The sequence below is a fragment of the Penaeus vannamei genome, chromosome 39, assembly GCF_042767895.1.
Source record: "Penaeus vannamei isolate JL-2024 chromosome 39, ASM4276789v1, whole genome shotgun sequence".
Lineage (NCBI taxonomy): Eukaryota > Metazoa > Arthropoda > Malacostraca > Decapoda > Penaeidae > Penaeus > Penaeus vannamei.
Genome location: NC_091587.1, coordinates 28,161,856 through 28,189,120, shown reverse-complemented (window position 1 = coordinate 28,189,120; position 27,265 = coordinate 28,161,856). Strand labels below are relative to the sequence as shown.

Below are 27,265 nucleotides of genomic sequence, written 5' to 3'. Positions count from 1 at the left end.
ACAAACGACAAATTCAAAAACCAAAATTCAAAAAAATCCCAACGTCAAATTCCCTCAAAATGTCATACCATAAAACCGAGATCGCTCAGCCGGTCTCAAATAACCGCCCAGAAAACACGGAATAAAAACCATAATATATAAAAAAAATATATATAAAATAATATATAATAACTAATAATAATAATATAAAATAATATATAATAACGTAATATATAAAAAAAAGCATAAAAACGAACGAGAGAAATGAGAGAAAGAATAAAGAGAAACGCCATTCAGAAAAAAAAACAATAATGCAATTTGTAAAGCAATAAAAACGATAATTATGTTGACAAAGATAACGGTAAAGATGATAATGAGAAAAATGATAATAGTAATAATACTTGTAATAAAAAACAGACGAATTAGCATTGTGATGATCATTACCAAATACTCTTTTATCAGTATAATAGCAATGGGATAAAAATAATCATTACACTGTTTATAGTAATAGTAATGATCATAATGATATTGGCATGATAATAATGGTGATAATGATATCAATAAAAATATTGTCATTATTTTAACCATTATAATTGCTATCATTATTATTATTATTGTTGTTATCATTATTGGTGTTATTATTATTAGCATTACCATTATCATTATCGATATCGTAATAATGATTGTAACAAAAATAATAATGCTATTGATGAAAGTAATAGTAATAATAGTAGTGTTGATAATGGAGATGGTGATGATAATAATAATAATGATAATAATTATTATTATTATTATTATAATAATAACAATAATAATAATAATAATAATTAATAATAATAATAATAATAATGATAATGATTAAAGAATAACATATTGAATAATATATTGATAATAATGATAATGATAATGATAATGATAATGATAATGATAATGATAATGATAATGATAATGATAATGATAATGATAATGATAATAATGATAATAATAATAATAATAATAATAATAATAATAATAATAATAATAATAATAATAATAATAATAATAAGAGAAATAACAACAACACCAAAAAAGTAACAATAATAACAATGGTAATGATAACAATAACCGTAATAATTAGAATATTGCTAATAATAATAATGATTATGAAGATGATAAAGATAATATTAAGGGCAAAAATAATAATGATGATAATAATAACAAAAGTAATTACATTTAAGGATAATAATTACAAAAACAATAATAATGAATAAAGACATTAATAATGATAATAATAATAGTAATAACATAATCAAAATAATGATAATAATGATGATAATAATAGTAATAATAATAGTAATATTAGTAATAACATAATGATAATGAGAATGATGATGATAATAATAGAAATGAAAATAATAATAATAATAACAATAATTATGATCTAGATAAAAATAATGAGATAATGATAACATGATTAATGATGATGATAATATCAATAATAATAATAACGATAATGATGATAATAGTAATAATAATAACAATAATAACAATAATAATAATAATAATAATAACAATAATAACAACAATAATAATAATATAATAATAATAACAATAATAACAACAACAATAATCATAATATCAATAATTCTATAAACGACAACAACAAAAAGGTAAACAATAACAACCCAAATAACGCCTCGGTCCCAACGCCACGCCCACTGCCAATGTAAACAACATTGTAAATACAGAGCACGTGTTGAAGCCAATAAGATAATTGCTAATTGTTCTTTCGTTAATCACCTGGAAAGATAATTAGTGTGAGGGGTCGAGGGGGACGGTCTGTGTGTGTGTGGAGGGGGTAGGGGGAGGTGTGTGTGTGTGTGTGTGTGTGTGTGTGTGTGTGTGTGTGTGTGTGTGTGTGTGTGTGTGTGTGTGTGTGTGGTGTGTGTGTGTGTGTGTGTGTGTGTGTGTGTGTGTGTGTGCCTGTGTATGTGTGTGTGTGTGTGTGTGTGTGTGTGTGTGTGTGTGTGTGTGTGTGTGTGTGTGTGTGTGTGTGTGTGTGTGTGTGTGTGTGTGTGTGTGTGTCTGTGTATGTGTGTGTGTGTGTGTAGAGGGGGTAGGGGGAGGTATGTGGGTAGGTTTGTGTGTGTTGTGTGTGTGTGTGTGTGTGTGTGTGTGTGTGTGTGTGTGTGTGTGTGTGTGTGTGTGTGTGTGTGTGTGTGTGTGTGTGTGTGTGTGTGTGTGTGTGTGTGTGTGTGTGTGTGTGTGTGTGTGTGTGTGTGTGTGTGTGTGTGGGTGTGTGTGTGTGCGTGCGTGCGTGTGTGTGTGTGGTGTGTGTGTGTGGTGTGTGTGTGTGGTGTGTGTGTGTGGTGTGTGTGTGGTGTGTGTGTGTGGTGTGTGTGTGTGTGTGTGTGTGGTGTGTGTGTGTGTGTGTGTGTGTGTGTGTGGTGTGTGTGTGTGTGTGTGTGTGTGTGTGTGTGTTGTGTGTGTGTGTGTGTGTGTGTGTGTGTGAGAGAGAGAGAGAGAGAGAGAGAGAGAGAGAGAGAGAGAGAGAGAGAGAGAGAGAGAGAGAGAGAGAGAGAGAGAGAGAGAGAGAGAGAGAGAGAGAGAGAGAGAGAGAGAGTTTGTGTGTGTGTGTGTGTGTGTGTGTGTGTGTGTGTGTGTGTGTGTGTGTGTGTGTGTGTGTGTGTGTGTGTGTGTGTGTGTGTGTGTGTGTGTGTGTGTGTGTGTGTGTGTGTGTGTGTCTGTGTGAGGGAGATTAGTATGTGTATGTGGAGGGAGGGTTTTTGTGGGTGCGAGTGTGTCTGTATGTATGTGGAGGGGTTGAATAAATCACCTGATTATCAAGTTAGCAATAAGAAGATTGATAACCAGCTCTTTTCACAGTGCATTTAACAAGGCACACTGCCTCCCTGTCAAAATAATGATATGGTAATAAATATCAACTGATGCCCAACAGAAATTAAATTAATATTTTCAAAATGAACATTCGAGAAACGATACATAACACCATTTTCATTATTCAAAGTGAATTATTTAGAAAATAAATAAATGCAAAGGTTATTACAATTGAAAAATAAAATCTAATTCATCGGATTGTGTTACCTTCATTGCAAACGTCAAGGTTATTTGTTTATCATCCACTGTACATTTATCTCTACATAATTTGAACATAGTTTACATTAATCAATTTGCATTTTTCATTAATTTCGCTTTAGTTTAGTTATCCGAATGACTATAAAATCAACACAAAGCTAACTGTCTCTTTAGTAGTAATTTTTTCACTGAAATTGCGCCTAGAATAATGCATATTCATACAGTTAAATTAAGTAGTCATACAGATAGTGGAGACGAATTCAAACCTTGAAATCTAAATATTTAACATAGATATGTCTCCTCTACAAATAAGAGAATCTAGATATCTTTGTCCTGGTATAAAGAGGTGCTAAAAAAACAGTGCCTTACGGAAGTGTCTGACTTGTGTAGAGAGGTGCTTGGAGCAGCAAGGTCGTGTCATAGAGTCATATACCATGCGGGGATAAACATTTCATCTTGGGAAAGCTGTACGTGAATCTACGAAGGAAGGGCGAAGGAGGGACTAGAAGGGTATTAGGAAAATATGTCTTTACAGAATAGTATCACAAAAATGTTCTACTGGTACTGAGAAAATTTAGTCTTCCCTGAAAAAAAGGAAAACAACTACAGGAAAGTCATAACTCGTTAACACTAAAGGGACACCAGAAGAAAATAAAAACTCAAAATGGACGTCTTGTCAGGTCTTTCTAAGCACGACCTCCAGAACGAAGGCTGCGGGCGCGAGGAGGAGCAGGGAGGCGAGAGACGTGGGCGGCATACGAGTACCTGGGAGGGGCGTGGGCAGAGCTTGGAGGGCAGGGAGCCATTGGGACCTCCTGAAGTGTTGTTACTCCTGAGGGAGTTGTTGTTACTCCGCACCGAGTCGCGGAAGGAGGCGTTACGACTCCGGGCGGAGGTCAGGGAGGTGTCCCAGCCCGGGTCGGACTCCTTGCTGGCACCCACACCCACGACGCCTACGACACCCTCCTGGCGTGGGCGGGAGGGCGTGGCGAGACGAGGCCGAGGCCGAGGGAGGGAGGCAGGGAGGTGGCGTGTTATTGGTCGAATTCAGGGGAAATCAATTACAACACATGATCTAATCTACATCCTTGTCTAATACCAGACTAACTTTGGCCTTGCTTAATTTGCTTGTGGAGGCTCGACTGAAGGAACCTGCCATCGCAAAAACACTAAGTTATTTGATCTTTTATGCTAGAAAGAAATGCTCCACTGTCACCTAAAGCCGTGCAATTTATCCACAATCTTCGCAGTGATTCTTATCTTTTCCTAATCGTACTTTTGATCGACCAACGACCATATACATCATACACAACAATTCCATAATCATTCTTAACAATAAAAGATATGAATACAACACACATTACCATCCTTCTTAATCGTAATCATGCTCTTAATCTAAGTCTGTGATTTTTTATCAGAATCGTATAACGAACCTACCATTAAGAACAAGAACAATATAACATCATGCCGATCGAAACAGATGGGTTAAAGAGTGCTTAATGGTGATGGTCATGCAAACTAGACAACAAACTAACGATCAGGTGTCATGCAATGTCATGCACATATACCTGAATATACTGTTCTGACGAGACGACAGAATAACACGTGTAAAAAAAGACAAAAAAAAAATCTATCGATGAAGAAAAATACACAAAATAGAACACGTGTGAAACTGTTCTATCGAAGAAGAACAGAGTAGAGAAAAGCTCGTGCAAAAAAAATGTGTTCTATTCCACGTGGAACAAAAAAACAAAAAAAAACTTTTCTCCCGAAGAAGAGAAAAGAACACGGTATAACACGTGGACAAAAAAAAACTTTTCTCCCAAAGAAGAGAAAATAACACGGTATAACACGTGGACAAAAAAAACTTTTCTCCCAAAGAAGAGAAAATAACACGGTATAACACGTAGAACAAAAAAAAACTTTTCTCCCAAAGAAGAGAAAAGAACACGGTATAACACGTAGAACAAAAAAAAATGTTCTCCCAAAGAAGAGAAAAGAACACGGTATAACACGTAGAACAAAAAAAAACTTTTCTCCCAAAGAAGAGAAAAGAACACGGTATAACACGTAGAACAAAAAAAAACTTTTCTCCCGAAGAGAAAAGAACACGGTATAACACGTAGAACAAAAAAATGTTCTCCCAAAAAAGAGAAAAGAACACGGTATAACACGTGGACAAAAAAAAAAAAACGTTCTGTCGAAGAACACGAGGACATAGCGTTACACGTGTAAAAAAAAAAATGTTCTACCGTGTACGATAAAGAACTACGGAAGGAAATGGAAAGCCAGAGACAATAAGCGTAATATAGGCGGACGTCGGACGTTTTAATCGCAGACGAAGAAGAAAAAAATCTTTAAAAATAAAAAAAGCAAGAAAAAAAGTGAATATAAAAAAATCATCAAAATCAAAAAAAAATAAATAAAAAAATAAAAATAAAAAAGTGAATATAAAAAAATCATCAAAATCAAAAAAATAATAAAATAAAAAAATAAAAATAAAAAAAGTGAATATAAAAAAATAATCAAAATTAAAAAAGAAATAAAAAAAGTGAATATAAAAAAATCACCAAAAATGTGAAAAGAAAAAAAAAATCATAAAATCTTCTTAAAAAGTAAAAAAAAAGTATACACAATGTATATATTAATGAATAAATAAAAATGAATTAATGAAAAAAATATATAAATGAATTTCTGAGAATGTATAAACAAACCAATGAGAATGAATAAATAAGAATATAAAAAAAAACTACATAAATGAAAAAAAGAAAGGAATACGTAAAAAACAATATAACATAAAATGAAAAATAAACTTACAATATACGTGCAACAGAAAAACAGTGCATTTCTCAAGTCAAAAAATAAATAAATAAATAAATAAATAAATAAATAAAAAATAAAAAGACGCACGGAGACATGACACCCTATGACAAGTGTATCTGACACAAAACTGACGTCTTCCTCCGACCAAAATGACGTCAGATTAATAGCGCTGACGTACACAGAAAAGAGGAGAGAGAGAGAGAGACAAACACACGCTAAACGAACGATAAACAACACAATAGAATATAAACGCCATATTTTTTCTAGCTCTATTCGGTTGTGTTCTGTAGCCTCTTGTGGTGTTCTGCTTGGGGGTGGGGGGTGGGAGGGAGGGGGGGGGGGCAGGGAGGGTTGTGTGAAGGAGGAAGAAGATAAAAATGGAAGATAGAGAAGGTGAATAATTAAGAGGTGAAGAGAAAAGAAAGAAAATGTTATTCACATGATAACGTGACGAGATTTTTGAAAATTACAAAAATGAGGTAGAGATGGATGGAAAGGAAAATACTTTTTTTGAATATTCTTAGATCTGTTGTTATAATGTGTTGAGAACAAGAAAATTTCTTATGAGAAAGAATGTCGTGTGCCAATTAAACTTTTTTTCATGTTATTAATCTTTCAGCTTTGTATATTTTCCCAAGGTATTTATGTTATAGTATATTAATGTTATGCATCTGATATATTTCCCAAGGAAAACACTATCATATCTGTCAAAATATACATCTGAAGTTAGTAAACCCTTGAGACTTTCTTAACTATATTTTGAAAATTATTTCTATATAAAGAGCAAATACCATTCATTTTAATATTAGCAAACCATTACATACTCCGATTTCATAAGATTTGTTCTTTTACAATATATATACATCAAAGTAATATCTTTGTTAATGTGAGTAAATCCAAACTCATTATCCACAGTATCTTCATGACTGTTAAAGATATCCAAAAATAATTATCTAGATTTCTGTATAAGAAAAATATTTATTCACGAATATTCATATTGTTGTTTCTCCTGTTGATGTTTCAATAGAATTCTTTTTGTTTGTTTGTTTGTTTTTGTATAAAAGTATTGTATTATTTCGTTCTACTGCATTTTCTAGCTAAGCGAAGGAAATAAAGAAATGCTGCTAATTCAATAATGACGATAATCTATTAGGCAACACGAAGATGAGACATAGATACATAGATAAGATAAGCAAAGAAAATAAAGTTGAACACATGAGAAGAATTAAGAGAAAAGATAAGAAGAGGAAGAGGTAAAAGATAAAAGCAAAAAAAGGAGGTGAGTAAAATGGAGATATAAGTAAAGGACGAAAATATATATATAAGTAAATATATATACATATATACATATATACATATATACATATATATATATATATATATATATATATATATATATATATATATAGAGAGAGAGAGAGAGAGAGAGAGAGAGAGAGAGAGAGAGAGAGAGAGAGAGAGAGAGAGAGAGAGAGAGAGAGAGAGAGAGAAAAGACGAGAGAGAGAGAGAAAAAAAGACGAGAAAAAGAACGAGAGAGAGAGAAAAAGAGAGAGAGAGAGAGAGAGAGAGAGAGAGAGAGAGAGAGAGAGAGAGAGAGAGAGAGAGAGAGAGAGAGAGAGAGAGAGAGGGAGAGGTGCAAGCAGAGGGAGAATTAAAGAGAGAGAGAGAGAGAGAGAGAGAGAGAGAGAGAGAGAGAGAGAGAGAGAGAGAGAGAGAGAGAGAGAGAGAGAGAGAGAGAGAGAGAGAAAAGACGAAAGAGAGAGAGAGAAAAGACGAAAGAGAGAGAGAGAGACGAGAGAGAGAGAGAAAGAGAGAGAGAAAGAGAGAGAGAAAGAGAGAGAGAAAGAGAGAGAGAAAGAAAGAGAAAACAAAATAAAACAAGAACCAAAAGAGAAAGATTAAAAAGCGGCCAGAATAAAAACCAGACGAAAAGCAGCAGACTCCAGGGGTAGGCTAGAGAGAGAGAGGGAGGGAGAAGGGGGTCCGGGGGGGCGGGGCGGGCGGCCAGGCTCTCTCACAGTGGTGTTGACGAGCGCCGGCCGGATGTAGCAGTGGCCGAGGCTCGCCATGGGCAGCGGCGGCCACGGCTGGCGGGAGGAACGCGAGGCTACTTGCAAGTCGTGAAGGGCACCTACGCCGACGCCGCTGCCGCTGCCGCCACGCCGTCGGGAGCGGCTCAGAGACGTCCTTCGGGAGCGGATTTCGGACACCGACGAGCGACCCGACTTCATGGAGCGGCTCCTGACGGTGCTGCGGCGGATCAGGTAGCGGACGCTCGAGCCCATCGGGGACAGCAGGGCCGCCTGTGGGGGCAGGGCAGGGCAGGTCAGGGCGGGGCAGGGCAGGAGAGGGAAAGGCAAGGCAGGGGAAGGCAGGGTAAGGCAGGGCGGGCCAGGGCGGGGCAGGAGAGGGAAAGGCAAGGCAGGGCAGGGCAAGGCAATGTAGGGTAGGGCAGGAGAGGGAAAGGCAGGGCAGGGCGGGGCAGGGAAAGGCAAGGCAAGGCAAGGTAGGGCAGGTTAGTTCAGGCTAGGGCAGGGCAGGAGAGGAAAACGCAGGTTAGAGCAAGAGGAGGAAAGGCAGGATATGGTAGGATAAGACACGATAAAGAAAAGAAGAGAAAGGCAGGACAGGAAAGAGAAGAGAAGGAAAAACAGGCTATTATATGACAGGGCAGAGTTGGGCAGAGCAGAAAAGAGAAGGGCAGAGCAGTACAGGGCAGGGCAAGACAAGACAGATTCGGAAAGAACAGAGAAAGGGAGGACAGGACTTGGAAGAAGCAAAGACAAGACGGGGCAGGACAAATAAAGATAGGGTAGGGCAGGGAGATAAGGAAGATTAGGATAAGGCAGGATAAGGGAGGGTAAGACAAGTCAGTATAGAGCTAGGCAAGACAGGTCAGAACAGGTCAGGATAGTGCAGGATAGCATGGGTCAGAGAAAATCAAGGTAGGTTAAGACAGAGCAGGTTAGGGCAGGACAGGGCAATCTAGGTCATGATAGGACAGGGCAGGGTAGGGTTGGGTAGGGCAAACTAGGTAGTGATAGGACAGGACAGGGCAGGATCGGGTAGGGCAAGCTAGGGTAGGGTAGGGTAGGGTAGGGTAGGGTAGGGTAGGGTAGGATAGGGTCGGGTCGGGTAGGGTAGGGTAGGGTAGGGTAGGGTAGGGTAGGGTAGGGTAGGGTAGGGTAGGATAGGACAGGACAGGGCAGGATCGGGTAGGGCAGGAGAATGATACAAAGATAAGGAGAGGAACACGCAATAAACATCGGAAGAGAGGTGATGAAAAAAGGGTAATTCAGGAGACGGGGAGGACAAAGAGATAGCGAAGTAACACTTAGAAGAAAAAGAGAGAATCAAAAACAATAGATAAATAGATAGAGATAGATAAAGAAAGAAAGAGGAGGGGAAATAGAGAAATGGAGAGAGAAAGAAGAAACAACAGAAGAGGCAGAAGAAAAAAGGAGAGCAAGAAAAACAAAACAAAACAAAAATACGTAAACAAACAAGAGCAAGAGAAGAGATGATAATACACCAATACAGAAGAGGGAAATTAGAGAGAAAAGAGAGACCGAATGAGGAAATGGGACAAAGGATTGAAAATCGACCAAAAAGGTAAATTAAGAGAGTTGATAAATACATCATCAAGGAAAAGGGAAAAGAAAGAAAGAATAGAAGAAAAAGAGGAAGAAGGGAAAAAAAGGGAAAACGAGGAAGGAAAAAAGAAAAAGAAGAAAAGGATGTAAAACAAAGAAAAAAAAGAAAAAAAAGAAAAAAGAGGAAAAATGAGAAAGGGAAAAAGAACAAAAAGAAAAAGGAAAAGAAAGGGACGAGAAAGCAGGAGAGAAGGAGAAAACGAAAAGGAAATTCACAGACCAGACATAAGATAGAAGAGAGAGCAATAAACACGGCAATAAAGAACATGGAAAACAGACAGACGAGAAAGAAGGGAATGGAGTATAGGAATAAAAACATTTCCGTAAACTGAGAAGCCAGAAGAAAGAGAAAAAGGAAGAGGGGACAAAAGGAAGCAAGAGAAGAGGAGACATGATAAACATGGCATTAACTAAGAGGGTAAGAGGAAGAGGGAATTAAAAAATATACGAAATCAGAACAGAGATGATAAATGCCCTTAAGCAGGGAAGTACTTATAAAGAGAGAATAAACAGACGGAAAGAGAAAGCAGGGAGAGAGGGAGGAGAAAGAGAGAGGAAGACTATTGAGGTGAGGAAGAGGTCACAGGAAGAGTGCGTGACCTACCGGTGAGAAGGGGGAAGGAGAGAAGAGGGGAGGAGGAAGGAGGGAGGAAAGGGGGGAGGAAGGGAGGGAAGGAGAAGGAGGAGGGAAGGGAGGGAAGGAGAAGGAGGAGGGAAGGGAGGGAGGTGGGAAGAAGAGGAAAGGAGGGAAGTTTAGGGAAAAGGGGGAGGAGGGAAGGGATGGAAGAAAAAGGGGAAGGGAGGAGAGGAGGGAGAGGCAAGGGAGAGCAGAAGAGGGGAGGAGGGAAGGGTGGGAAAAGAGGCGAGCAAGGGGGAGAGGAGGAGAGAAGAGGGGAGAAGGGGAAGGGAAGCTCCGGGCAGACACCTGACGCGCGGTAATCCCCTTGACGACGAGAAAGGGGAAATAAGGGGAGGGAGGAGGAGGAGGAGGAGACGGGGGAGGGAGGAAGGAGGAGGACTAGGAGGAGGAGACGGGGGAGGGAGGAGGAGGAGACGGGGGAGGGAGGAGGAGGAGACGGGGGAGGGAGGACGAATAGACGGGGGAGGGAGGAAGGAGGGAATGGGAAGGGAGAATGTAGATGTAAAGACAAGGTAAGGAAAAGGGGAAGGGAGGAAGAGGAGGAGGATTTGGGGAGGGAGAAGTAAAGATGGAAAGGGAGGAGAGGGGCAAGGAGGAGGAAGAGGGAGAAGGAAAGATGGAAAAAAGAGAGAAGAGAAACGGAGAAGATAGAGTAGGAAGAGGAGTGAATAAGGTGCAAGGAAATGGTGAAGAAAGACGAAAAGAAAAAATCAAGTATAGAAGAAAAATAAAACAAGGAGATATTAACGACGACGAGGAATCAGGGTTGGAAAAGAAATAAAACCGAGGATAGAAGGAAGAGAGAAGAAAAAGGGAGAAAGGAGAAAGAGAGGCAGACAACAACAAAGAGGAAGCAAGAGGAAGAGGGGGAAATAGGGCTGGGCAGGAAGAAGGGTGCCTCTGCTAATGAACCCGACCGTGGGTGCCAGGACGGGGTCACAAGTGCCTTCCAGTGCCATTAGTTGGGTCAACACCGGCAAGGCACGTCGTCGAGCGTGGATAAGGTCACCTGATACCTGCGCCGAGGCTCGTGACCTGCTTTGACCTGCAACCCCTTCTTTCCTTACCTATTTCGTGCTCCTTCTGTCACTTGGTGAAAATGGTAGAACAATTCCCTCTCCCCATTATTCTTCGTTATAAAAGTCATCCTTTCAGCCAAAAAATAAAATCTCCTTCCATTAGTGATTCTTATAACAATTTCTGACATAAGGAATTTATGACGTGGTTGTTTATCAAATCAGAATGTCAGAATTACCATGTATTCGACAAAACAGGGATGCCGACAAAACCCTGAAAATCTCATGCTTTCATCTACATTACCACTGTACAAAGGTAAAAATGGAGGTACATTAAAGTAGGGAACAGAGATAAAAACCAACTACTTTACATTACAAAAAAGTAGAAAGGATATATACACAAATAGTTCAGTGTGTATATATATCTAATTATACACATGTATACCTAGACATATACATACATATATACATATACGTATGTACAAGCATACATATATAAATACACACGCACGCACGCACGCACGCACGCACGAACGCACGCACGCACGCACGCACGCACGCACGCACGCACGCACGCACGCACACACACACACACACACACACACACACACACACACACACACACACACGCACACGCACACACGCACACACAAACGCACAAACACACACACACACACAAATGCATCCAATTATCCATCCATCCATACATACATAAACACACCATCTACATACACCCGCATCCTTCAGCAGAAAACTCTCTCCCTTCCTCACCTTGTTCGAGAGCAGGAACTGGGACTCGAAGGCGAGCACGAAGTACATGAGCAGAAGCAGGATCGGGTTCACGAACTTTGACCACTCGTCCGTGGTGACCTGGGCCGAGCGCGGGTCAGTGCAGTTCGTCTGTACCACCGCCGTGAGACCCGTGACCCTGGGTGAGGAATGGGGGGGAGGGTTAGGTCAACAAGGAGGGAGGGGAGATGGAGGAGGGGGGATGGGAGGAGGAGGGGGGAAGGGAGGAGGAGGAGGAGGAGGACGAGGGGGAAGGGGAAGAGGAGGAGGAGGAGGAGGAGGAAGAGGAGGGGGAGGAGGAGGAGGAGGAGGAGGAGGAAGAGGAAGAGGAAGAGGAAGAGGAAGAGGAAGAGGAGGAGGAGGAGGAGGAGGAGGAGGAGGAGGAGGAGGACAAGAAGAAGAAGAAGAAGGAGGGAGGGTAAGAAAGGAAGAGTAAAATGTTAATTAATTATCAATAAGGTGAATTAAAGGTATGGAATGCTGAATCAGATAGCCTAACGTCACGCAATCTCACATTTAATCATACAAATTAATCATATAGGATGCTAATCTGAGAAAATTTGCATATAATTAGGAAACAATGGGAAGTTGAAAACAACTACGAAAAGAAAATTGAATAATGAATTAATTATAATCATACTGACTTAATCCTTAACTATAAGCAAAGAATGGATGTCTCTATTATACCACCTGATTATATAAAACTAACTTGCCTAACTACAATTATAAATATTAGGAAAATATACAATACATCATAAACTCAAAAAATTAAGAAAAAATCTCATCATCAGACCAGCTTCATCAAGGTAGAAGAAACAAAAAAAATTAAATGAGGAAATTAGATGAATTAGTAAAGAAATAAACAATTCAATGAAGACGAATGAAGAAATAAGTAAACATGTGAATGAACAAAATACAAAGAGATCAAGAATACATAAAATCGAGTAACGAAACAACCCATTTAATCCATCAATCAATAATCACCATCAACAAACCAACAAACACACAAAATACAAAAAACACTAATCATAAAGAAAAACAAAAACAAAAAATCCATCGTCATCACCACCACCAATGCATTCATTCCCTTAAATCAACCAACCAACCACAAACAAACAAACAAACAAACATCATCATCACCAATGCATTCATTCCCTTAAATCAACCAACCAACCACAAACAAACAAACAAACAAACATCATCATCACCAATGCATTCATTCCCATAAATCAACTAACCACAAACAAACAAACAAACAAACAAACATCATCACCACCAATGCATTCATTCCCTTAAATCAACTAACCACAAACAAACAAACAAACAAACAAGCATCATCACCACCAATGCATTCATTCCCTTAAATCAACTAACCACAAACAAACAAACAAACAAACAAACATCATCACCACCAATGCATTCATTCCCTTAAATCAACTAACCACAAACAAACAAACAAACAAACAAACATCATCACCACCAATGCATTCATTCCCTTAAATCAACTAACCACAAACAAACAAACAAACAAACAAACATCATCACCACCAATGCATTAATTCCCATAAATCAACTAACCACAAACAAACAAACAAACAAACAAACATCATCACCACCAATGCATTCATTCCCTTAAATCAACCAACCACAAACAAACAAACAAACAAACAAACATCATCACCACCAATGCATTCATTCCCTTAAATCAACTAACCACAAACAAACAAACAAACAAACAAACATCATCACCACCAATGCATTCATTCCCTTAAATCAACTAACCACAAACAAACAAACAAACAAACAAACATCATCACCACCAATGCATTAATTCCCATAAATCAACTAACCACAAACAAACAAACAAACAAACAAACATCATCACCACCAATGCATTCATTCCCTTAAATCAACTAACCACAAACAAACAAACAAACAAACAAACATCATCACCACCAATGCATTCATTCCCTTAAATCAACTAACCACAAACAAACAAACAAACAAACAAACATCATCACCAATGCATTCATTCCCATAAATCAACCAACCACAAACAAACAAACAAACAAACAAACAAACAAACAAACATCATCATCACCAATACATTCATTCCCTTAAATCAACTAACCACAAACAAACAAACAAACAAACAAACATCATCACCACCAATACATTCATTCACTTAAATCAACTAATCACAAACAAACAAACAAACAAACATCATCACCACCAATGCATTCATTCCCTTAAATCAACTAACCACAAACAAACAAACAAACAAACATCATCATCACCAATGCATTCATTCCCTTAAATCAACTAACCACAAACAAACAAACAAACAAACATCATCATCACCAATGCATTCATTCCCTTAAATCAACTAACACAAACAAACAAACAAACAAACAAACATCATCACCACCAATGCATTCATTCCCTTAAATCAACTAACACAAACAAACAAACAAACAAACATCATCACCACCAATGCATCCATTCCCTTAAATCAACCAACCACAAACAAACAAACAAACAAACAAACATCATCACCACCAATGCATTCATTCCCTTAAATCAACCAACCACAAACAAACAAACAAACAAACATCATCATCACCAATGCATTCATTCCCTTAAATCAACCAACCACAAACAAACAAACAAACAAACAAACATCATCACCACCAATGCATTCATTCCCTTAAATCAACCAACCACAAACAAACAAACAAACAAACATCATCACCACCAATGCATTCATTCCCTTAAATCAACCAACCACAAACAAACAAACAAACAAACAAACATCATCACCACCAATGCATTCATTCCCTTAAATCAACTAACCACAAACAAACAAACAAACAAACAAGCATCTTCATCACCAATGCATTCATTCCCTTAAATCAACCAACCACAAACAAACAAACAAACAAACATCATCATCACCAATGCATTCATTCCCTTAAATCAACCAACCACAAACAAACAAACAAACAAACATCATCATCATCAATGCATTCATTCCCTTAAATCAACTAACCACAAACAAACAAACAAACAAACATCATCACCACCAATGCATCCATTCCCTTAAATCAACCAACCACAAACAAACAAACAAACAAACATCATCACCACCAATGCATTCATTCCCTTAAATCAACTAGCCACAAACAAACAAACAAACAAACATCATCACCACCAATGCATTCATTCCCTTAAATCAACTAACACAAACAAACAAACAAACAAACAAACATCATCACCACCAATGCATTCATTCCCTTAAATCAACTAACCACAAACAAACAAACAAACAAACATCATCACCACCAATGCATTCATTCCCATAAATCAACTAACCACAAACAAACAAACAAACATCATCATCACCAACGCATTCAATCCCTTAAATCAACCAACACAAACAAACAAACAAACATCATCACCACCAATGCATCCATTCCCATAAATCAACCAACCACAAACAAACAAACAAACAAACATCATCATCACCAATGCATTCATTCCCTTAAATCAACCAACCACAAACAAACAAACAAACAAACATCATCATCAATCCATTCATTCCCTTAAATCAACTAACCACAAACAAACAAACAAACAAACAAGCATCATCATCACCACCGCCTTCATTCCCTTAAATCAACCAACACAGACAAACAAACAAACATCATCACCACCAACGCATTCATTCCCTTAAATCAACCAACACAAACAAACAAACAAACATCATCACCACCAACGCATTCATTCCCTTAAATCAACCAACCACAAACAAACAAACAAACAAACAAACATCATCATCACCAATGCATTCATTCCCTTAAATCAACTAACCACAAACAAACAAACAAACAAACATCATCACCACCAATGCATCCATTCCCTTAAATCAACCAACCACAAACAAACAAACAAACAAACATCATCACCACCAATGCATTCATTCCCTTAAATCAACTAACCACAAACAAACAAACAAACATCATCACCACCAATGCATTCATTCCCTTAAATCAACCAACCACAAACAAACAAACAAACAAACATCATCATCACCAATACATTCATTCCCTTAAATCAACTAACCACAAACAAACAAACAAACAAACAAACATCATCACCACCAATGCATTCATTCGCTTAAATCAACTAACACAAACAAACAAACAAACAAACATCATCATCACCAATGCATTCATTCCCTTAAATCAACTAACCACAAACAAACAAACAAACAAACATCATCACCACCAATGCATTCATTCCCTTAAATCAACTAACCACAAACAAACAAACAAACAAACATCATCATCACCAATACATTCATTCCCTTAAATCAACTAACCACAAACAAACAAACAAACAAACAAACATCATCACCACCAATGCATTCATTCCCTTAAATCAACTAACACAAACAAACAAACAAACAAACATCATCATCACCAATGCATTCATTCCCTTAAATCAACTAACCACAAACAAACAAACAAACAAACAAACATCATCATCACCAATGCATTCATTCCCTTAAATCAACTAACCACAAACAAACAAACAAACAAACATCATCATCACCAATGCATTCATTCCCTTAAATCAACTAACCACAAACAAACAAACAAACAAACAAACATCATCATCATCAATGCATTCATTCCCTTAAATCAACTAACCACAAACAAACAAACAAACAAACATCATCATCACCAATGCATTCATTCCCTTAAATCAACTAACACAAACAAACAAACAAACAAACATCATCATCACCAATGCATTCATTCCCTTAAATCAACTAACCACAAACAAACAAACAAACAAACAAACATCATCATCATCAATGCATTCATTCCCTTAAATCAACTAACCACAAACAAACAAACAAACAAACATCATCATCACCAATGCATTCATTCCCTTAAATCAACTAACACAAACAAACAAACAAACAAACATCATCATCACCAATGCATTCATTCCCTTAAATCAACTAACCACAAACAAACAAACAAACAAACATCATCATCACCAATGCATTCATTCCCTTAAATCAACTAACACAAACAAACAAACAAACAAACATCATCATCACCAATGCATTCATTCCCTTAAATCAACTAACCACAAACAAACAAACAAACAAACAAACATCATCATCACCAATGCATTCATTCCCTTAAATCAACTAACCACAAACAAACAAACAAACAAACATCATCACCACCAATGCATCCATTCCCTTAAATCAACCAACCACAAACAAACAAACAAACAAACATCATCACCACCAATGCATTCATTCCCTTAAATCAACCAACCACAAACAAACAAACAAACATCATCACCACCAATGCATTCATTCCCTTAAATCAACTAACCACAAACAAACAAACAAACAAACAAACATCATCATCACCAATGCATTCATTCCCATAAATCAACTAACCACAAACAAACAAACAAACATCATCACCACCAATGCATCCATTCCCTTAAATCAACTAACCACAAACAAACAAACAAACATCATCACCACCAATGCATCCATTCCCTTAAATCAACTAACCACAAACAAACAAACAAACAAACAAACAAACATCATCACCACCAATGCATCCATTCCCTTAAATCAACTAACCACAAACAAACAAACAAACAAACAAACAAACATCATCACCACCAATGCATTCATTCCCTTAAATCAACTAACCACAAACAAACAAACAAACATCATCACCACCAATGCATTCATTCCCTTAAATCAACCAACCACAAACAAACAAACAAACATCATCACCACCAATGCATCCATTCCCTTAAATCAACTAACCACAAACAAACAAACAAACATCATCACCATCAATGCATTCATTCCCTTAAATCAACTAACCACAAACAAACAAACAAACAAACATCATCATCACCAATGCATTCATTCCCTTAAATCAACTAACCACAAACAAACAAACAAACATCATCACCACCAATGCATTCATTCCCTTAAATCAACTAACCACAAACAAACAAACAAACAAACATCATCACCACCAATGCATTCATTCCCATAAATCAACTAACCACAAACAAACAAACAAACAAACATCATCACCACCAATGCATTCATTCCCTTAAATCAACTAACCACAAACAAACAAACAAACAAACAAACATCATCATCACCAATGCATTCATTCCCTTAAATCAACTAACCACAAACAAACAAACAAACAAACATCATCACCACCAATGCATCCATTCCCTTAAATCAACCAACCACAAACAAACAAACAAACAAACATCATCACCACCAATGCATTCATTCCCTTAAATCAACCAACCACAAACAAACAAACAAACATCATCACCACCAATGCATTCATTCCCTTAAATCAACTAACCAGAAACAAACAAACAAACAAACATCATCACCACCAATGCATTCATTCCCTTAAATCAACTAACCACAAACAAACAAACAAACAAACATCATCATCACCAATGCATTCATTCCCATAAATCAACTAACCACAAACAAACAAACAAACATCATCACCACCAATGCATCCATTCCCTTAAATCAACTAACCACAAACAAACAAACAAACATCATCACCACCAATGCATTCATTCCCTTAAATCAACTAACCACAAACAAACAAACAAACATCATCACCACCAATGCATTCATTCCCATAAATCAACTAACCACAAACAAACAAACAAACATCATCACCACCAATGCATCCATTCCCTTAAATCAACTAACCACAAACAAACAAACAAACATCATCACCACCAATGCATTCATTCCCTTAAATCAACTAACCACAAACAAACAAACAAACATCATCACCACCAATGCATTCATTCCCTTAAATCAACCAACCACAAACAAACAAACAAACATCATCACCACCAATGCATTCATTCCCTTAAATCAACTAACCACAAACAAACAAACAAACATCATCACCACCAATGCATTCATTCCCTTAAATCAACCAACCACAAACAAACAAACAAACATCATCACCACCAATGCATTCATTCCCTTAAATCAACTAACCACAAACAAACAAACAAACAAACAAACATCATCACCACCAATGCATTCATTCCCTTAAATCAACCAACCACAAACAAACAAACAAACATCATCACCACCAATGCATTCATTCCCTTAAATCAACTAACCACAAACAAACAAACAAACAAACATCATCACCACCAATGCATTCATTCCCATAAATCAACTAACCACAAACAAACAAACAAACATCATCACCACCAATGCATCCATTCCCTTAAATCAACTAACCACAAACAAACAAACAAACATCATCACCACCAATGCATTCATTCCCTTAAATCAACTAACCACAAACAAACAAACAAACATCATCACCACCAATGCATTCATTCCCTTAAATCAACTAACCACAAACAAACAAACAAACATCATCACCACCAATGCATTCATGCCCTTAAATCAACCAACCACAAACAAACAAACAAACATCATCACCACCAATGCATTCATTCCCTTAAATCAACTAACCACAAACAAACAAACAAACAAACATCATCACCACCAATGCATTCATTCCCTTAAATCAACTAACCACAAACAAACAAACAAACAAACATCATCACCACCAATGCATTCATTCCCTTAAATCAACTAACCACAAACAAACAAACAAACAAACATCATCACCACCAATGCATTCATTCCCTTAAATCAACTAACCACAAACTAACAAACAAACAAACATCATCACCACCAATGCATTCATTCCCTTAAATCAACTAACCACAAACAAACAAACAAACATCATCATCAATGCATTCATTCCCTTAAATCAACTAACCACAAACAAACAAACAAACAAACAAGCATCATCACCACCAATGCATTCATTCCCTTAAATCAACTAACCACAAACAAACAAACAAACATCATCACCACCAATGCATTCATTCCCTTAAATCAAGTACCCACAAACAAACAAACAAACAAACATCATCACCACCAATGCATTCCCTCCCTTAAATCAACTAACCACAAACAAACAAACAAACATCATCACCAATGCATTCATTCCCTTAAATCAACCAACCACAAACAAACAAACAAACAAACATCATCACCACCAATGCATTCATTCCCATAAATCAACTAACCACAAACAAACAAACAAACAAACATCATCATCACCAATGCATTCATTCCCTTAAATCAACTAACCACAAACAAACAAACAAACATCATCATCACCACCAATGCATTCATTCGCTTAAATCACCCAACCACAAACAAACAAACAAACATCATCATCACCACCAATGCATTCATTCCCTTAAATCAACTAACCACAAACAAACAATCAAACAAACATCATCACCAGCAATGCATTCATTCCCTTAAATCAACTAACCACAAACAAACAAACAAACAAACAAACATCATCACCACCAATGCATTCATTCCCTTAAATCAACCAACCACAAACAAACAAACAAACATCATCATCACCACCAATGCATTCATTCCCTTAAATCAACTAACCACAAACAAACAAACAAACATCATCATCACCACCAATGCATTCATTCCCTTAAATCAACTAACCACAAACAAACAAACAAACAAACATCATCACCACCAATGCATTCATTCCCTTAAATCAACTAACCACAAACAAACAAACAAACAAACAAACATCATCACCACCAATGCATTCATTCCCTTAAATCAACTAACCACAAACAAACAAACAAACAAACATCATCATCACCAATGCATTCATTCCCTTAAATCAACTAACCACAAACAAACAAACAAACAAACATCATCACCACCAATGCATTCATTCCCTTAAATCAACTAACCACAAACAAACAAACAAACAAACATCATCATCACCAATGCATTCATTCCCTTAAATCAACTAACCACAAACAAACAAACAAACAAACATCATCACCAATGCATTCATTCCCTTAAATCAACTAACCACAAACAAACAAACAACCAAACATCATCACCGCCAATGCATTCATTCCCTTAAATCAACTAACCACAAACAAACAAACAAACAAACAAACATCATCATCACCATTGCATTCCCTCCCTTAAATCAACTAACCACAAACAAACAAACAAACATCATCATCACCATTGCATTCCCTCCCTTAAATCAACTAACCACAAACAAACAAACAAACATCATCACCACCAATGCATTCATTCCCTTAAATCAACTAACCACAAACAAACAAACAAACATCATCATCACCAATGCATCCATTCCCTTAAATCAACCAACCACAAACAAACAAACAAACAAACAAACATCATCACCAATGCATTCATTCCCTTAAATCAACTAACCACAAACAAACAAACAAACATCATCACCACCAATGCATTCATTCCCATAAATCAACTAACCACAAACAAACAAACAAACAAACAAACAAACATCATCACCAATGCATTCATTCCCTTAAATCAACTAACCACAAACAAACAAACAAACATCATCACCACCAATACATTCATTCCCATAAATCAACCAACCACAAACAAACAAACAAACAAACAAACATCATCACCACCAATGCATTCATTCCCATAAATCAACCAACCACAAACAAACAAACAAACAAACAAACATCATCATCACCAATGCATTCATTCCCTTAAATCAACTAACCACAAACAAACAAACAAACATCATCACCACCAATGCATTCATTCCCATAAATCAACCAACCACAAACAAACAAACAAACAAACAAACGTCATCACCACCAATGCATTCACTCCCATAAATCAACTAACCACAAACAAACAAACAAACAAACAAACATCATCACCAACGCATTCATTCCCATAAATCAACTAACCACAAACAAACAAACAAACAAACAAACATAATCATCACCAATGCATTCATTCCCTTAAATCAACTAACCACAAACAAACAAACAAACAAACATCATCATCAACAATGTATTCATTCCCTTAAATCAACTAACAACAAACAAACAAACAAACATCATCATCACCAATGCATTCATTCCCTTAAATCAACCAACCACAAACAAACAAACAAACATCATCACCAATGCATTAATTCGCTTAAATGAACTAACCACAAACAAACAAACAAACAAACAAACATGATCACCAGCAATGCATTCATTCCCTTAAATCAACCAACCACAAACAAACAAACAAACATCATCACCAATGCATTAATTCCCTTAAATCAACTAACCACAAACAAACAAACAAACAAACAAACATCATCACCACCAATGCATTCATTCCCTTAAATCAACTAACCACAAACAAACAAACAAACAAACAAACAGCATCACCATCAATGCATTCATTCCCCTAAATCAACCAACCACAAACAAACAAACAAACAAACATCATCACCAACGCATTCATTCCCTTAAATCAACTAACCACAAACAAACAAACAAACAAACAAACATCATCACCACCAATGCATTCATTCCCTTAAATCAACCAACCACAAACAAACAAACAAACAAACATCATCATCACCAATGCATTCATTCCCATAAATCAACTAACCACAAACAAACAAACAAACAAACATCATCATCACCAATGCATTCATTCCCTTAAATCAACTAACCACAAACAAACAAACAAACAAACATCATCATCACCAATGCATTCACTCCCTTAAATCAACTAACCACAAACAAACAAACAAGCAAACATCATCACCACCAATGCATTCATTCCCATAAATCAACTAACCACAAACAAACAAACAAACAAACATCATCACCACCAATGCATTCATTCCCTTAAATCAACTAACCACAAACAAACAAACAAACAAACATCATCACCACCAATGCATTCATTCCCTTAAATCAACTAACCACAAACAAACAAACAAACAAACATCATCACCACCAATGCATTCATTCCCATAAATCAACTAACCACAAACAAACAAACAAACATCATCACCACCAATGCATTCATTCCCTTAAATCAACTAACCACAAACAAACAAACAAACATCATCACCACCAATGCATTCATTCCCTTAAATCAACTAACCACAAACAAACAAACAAACAAACAAACATCATCACCAATGCATTCATTCCCTTAAATCAACCAACCACAAACAAACAAACAAACAAACAAACAAACAAACATCATCACCACCAATGCATTCACTCCCATAAATCAACTAACCACAAACAAACAAACAAACAAACAAACATCATCATCATAATCAATATTCACTCCCTTAAATCAACCAACCAACCACAAACAAACAAACAAACAAACAAAATAACACAATAATTCTCACCTGGCACCCAGAGAATCCGGGGGTATGTGCTCTTGTATCCACTGCGCCTGGTAGATGTACAGGAACACCACGTGCACCCCGGAGTACACCATCACTCCTCGACACACGTACCTAGGAGTACATTTGGCATGAAGTACTTTTGAGATAAAATTTTAGGTAATACACGACGGAGATTAAAAAAAAAAAAATAGGTAATACACGACGGAAGGAAAGTGTACCGAAAGGAAAGTACATTTCAAGGAGAGTAGTTTTAAGGTAAGTACATTGCATGGAGAGTACATTTAAGGTAAAGTACATATCAAGGAGAGTACTTTTTAAGGTAAAGTACATTGCATGGAGAGTACATTTAAGGTAAAGTACATATCAAGGAGAGTACTTTTTAAGGTAAAGTACATTTCAAGGAGAGTACATTTCAAGGAGAGTACTTTTAAGGTAAAGTACATTTCAAGGAGAGCACATTTAAGGTAAAGTACATTTCAAGGAGAGTACTTTTAAGGTAAAGTACATTTCAAGGAGAGCACATTTAAGGTAAAGTACATTTCAAGGAGAGCACATTTAAGGTAAAGTACATTTCAAGGAGAGTACTTTTAAGGTAAAGTACATTTCAAGGAGAGTACTTTTAAGGTAAAGTACATTTCAAGGAGAGTACTTTTAAGGTAAAGTACATTTCAAGGAGAGTACTTTTAAGGTAAAGTACATTGCAGGGAGAGTACATTTAAGGTAAAGTACATTTCAAGGAGAGTACTTTTAAGGTAAAGTACATTTCAAGGAGAGTACATTTAAGGTAAAGTACATTTCAAGGAGAGTACATTTCAAGGAGAGTACTTTTAAGGTAAAGTACATTTCAAGGAGAGTACTTTTAAGGTAAAGTACATTTCAAGGAGAGTACTTTTAAGGTAAAGTACATTTCAAGGAGAGTACTTTTAAGGTAAAGTACATTTCAAGGAGAGTACATTTAAGGTAAAGTACATTTCAAGGAGAGTACATTTAAGGTAAAGTACATTTCAAGGAGAGTACATTTAAGGTAAAGTACATTTCAAGGAGAGTACTTTTAAGGTAAAGTACATCTCAAGGAGAGTACTTTTAAGGTAAAGTACTTTTCAAGGAGAGTACTTTTAAGGTAAAGCTATTTCAAGGAGAGTACATTTAAGGTAAAGTACATTTCAAGGAGAGTAGTTTTAAGGTAAAGTACATTTCAAGGAGAGTACTTTTAAGGTAAAGTACATTTCAAGGAGAGTACTTTTAAGGTAAAGTACATTTCAAGGAGTGTACATTTAAGGTAAAGCTATTTCAAGGAGAGTACTTTTAAGGTAAAGTACATTTCAAGGAGAGTACATTTAAGGTAAAGTACATTTCAAGGAGAGTACTTTTAAGGTAAAGTACATTTCAAGGAGTGTACATTTAAGGTAAAGCTATTTCAAGGAGAGTACTTTTAAGGTAAAGTACATTTCAAGGAGAGTACATTTAAGGTAAAGTACATTTCAAGGAGAGTACTTTTAAGGTAAAGTACATTTCAAGGAGAGTACTTTTAAGGTAAAGTACATTTCAAGAAGAGTACTTTTAAGGTAAAGTACATTTCAAGGAGAGTACTTTTAAGGTAAAGTACATTTCAAGGAGAGTACTTTTAAGGTAAAGCTATTTCAAGGAGAGTACTTTTAAGGTAAAGTACATTTCAAGGAGAGTACTTTTAAGGTAAAGCTATTTCAAGGAGAGTACTTTTAAGGTAAAGTACATTTCAAGGAGAGTACTTTTAAGGTAAAGTACATTTCAAGGAGAGTACTTTTAAGGTAAAGTACATTTCAAGGAGAGTACTTTTAAGGTAAAGCTATTTCAAGGAGAGTACTTTTAAGGTAAAGTACATTTCAAGGAGAGTACTTTTAAGGTAAAGTACATTTCAAGGAGAGTACTTTTAAGGTAAAGTACATTTCAAGGAGAGTACATTTAAGGTAAAGCTATTTCAAGGAGAGTACTTTTAAGGTAAAGTACATTTCAAGGAGAGTACTTTTAAGGTAAAGTACATTTCAAGGAGAGTACTTTTAAGGTAAAGTACATTTCAAGGAGAGTACTTTTAAGGTAAAGTACATTTCAAGGAGAGTACTTTTAAGGTAAAGTACATTTCAAGGAGTGTACTTTTAAGGTAAAGTACATTTCAAGGAGAGTACATTTAAGGTAAAGTACATTTCAAGGAGAGTACATTTAAGGTAAAGTACATTTCAAGGAGAGTACTTTTAAGGTAAAGTACATTTCAAGGAGAGTACATTTAAGGTAAAGTACATTTCAAGGAGAGTACTTTTAAGGTAAAGTACATTTCAAGGAGAGTACTTTTAAGGTAAAGTACATTTCAAGGAGAGTACATTTAAGGTAAAGTACATTTCAAGGAGAGTACATTTAAGGTAAAGTACATTTCAAGGAGAGTACTTTTAAGGTAAAGTACATTTCAAGGAGAGTACATGTAAGGTAAAGTACATTTAGGGTAAAATACATCTAAGGTAATATACGTTAAGAGTAAACCGTATCTGAAAGTGAAGTTCATGTCAACGAACGTATATATAAGTTAAAGTACATCTAATTCGCATTCAAAACGACCAACTATGATAACGTTTAATTAACTATCATCAATGCTACAAACCAGTAATATAAAAATTTATCATCATACAGATTATCAGCTGATTTGTTGAAATTACGCGAAACCCGACCCAATGGATATTCGTATATACAGACACGCAAAAACACAAACAAATGCATACCTCTCTATTTATCAGATATACATACATTTATCTCTCTATTTATACGGCAGATATTCATCTGTCTATTTATCAGATATACATACATTTATCTCTCTATTGATACGGCAGATATTCATCTGTCTATTTATCAGATATACATACATTTATCTCTCTATTTATACGGCAGATATTCATTTGTCTATTTATCAGATATACATACATTTATCTCTCTATCCATACGGTATTCATCTGTCTATTTATCAGATATATATACATTTATCTCTCTATTTATACGGCAGATATTCAACTGCCTATTTATCAAATATTTATATACATTTATCTCTCTATCTATACGGTCGATATTCATCTGTCTATTTATCAGATATATATACATTTATCTCTCTATTTATACGGCAGATATTCATCTGTCTATTTATCAGATATTTATATACATTTATCTCTCTATCTATACAGTATTCATCTGTCTATTTATCAGATATATATACATTTATCTCTCTATTTATACGGCAGATATTCAACTGTCTATCTATCAGATATATATACATTTATCTCTCTATCTATACGGTCGATATTCATCTGTCTATTTATCAGATATATATACATTTATCTCTCTATTTATACGGCAGATATTCAACTATTTATCAAATATTTATATACATTTATATCTCTATCTATACGGTCGATATTCATCTGTCTATTTACCAGATATACATACATTTATCTCTCTATTTATACGGCAGGTATTCAACTGTCTATTTATCAAATATTTATATACATTTATCTCTCTATTTATACGGCAGATATTCATCTGTCTATCTATCAGATATATATACATTTATCTCTCTATTTATACGGCAGATATTCATCTGTCTATTTATCAGATATACATACATTTATCTCTCTATCCATACGGTATTCATCTGTCTATTTATCAGATATATATACATTTATCTCTCTATCTATACGGTCGATATTCATCTGTCTATTTATCAGATATATATACATTTATCTCTCTATTTATACGGAAGATATTCAACTGCCTATTTATCAAATATTTACATACATTTATCTCTCTATCTATACGGTCGATATCCATGTCTAAACTGACAGATATGCATTTCCGTC

The 27,265-nt window shown here is 36.2% G+C and overlaps 1 protein-coding gene across 1 annotated transcript in view; it reads right to left on the bottom strand.

The window, feature by feature from the left end:
• Positions 1-27,265, bottom strand: part of Piezo (piezo type mechanosensitive ion channel component) — a 156,515-nt gene that overhangs the window by 83,437 nt on the left and 45,813 nt on the right. The window contains exons 7-9 of the mRNA XM_070116361.1: positions 23,394-23,504; positions 11,959-12,115; positions 8,014-8,181 (exon numbers count right to left, since the gene is read on the bottom strand). Of these exons, the coding sequence (XP_069972462.1) occupies positions 8,014-8,181; positions 11,959-12,115; positions 23,394-23,504 (436 nt within the window). The remainder of the gene's footprint in view (positions 1-8,013; positions 8,182-11,958; positions 12,116-23,393; positions 23,505-27,265) is intronic.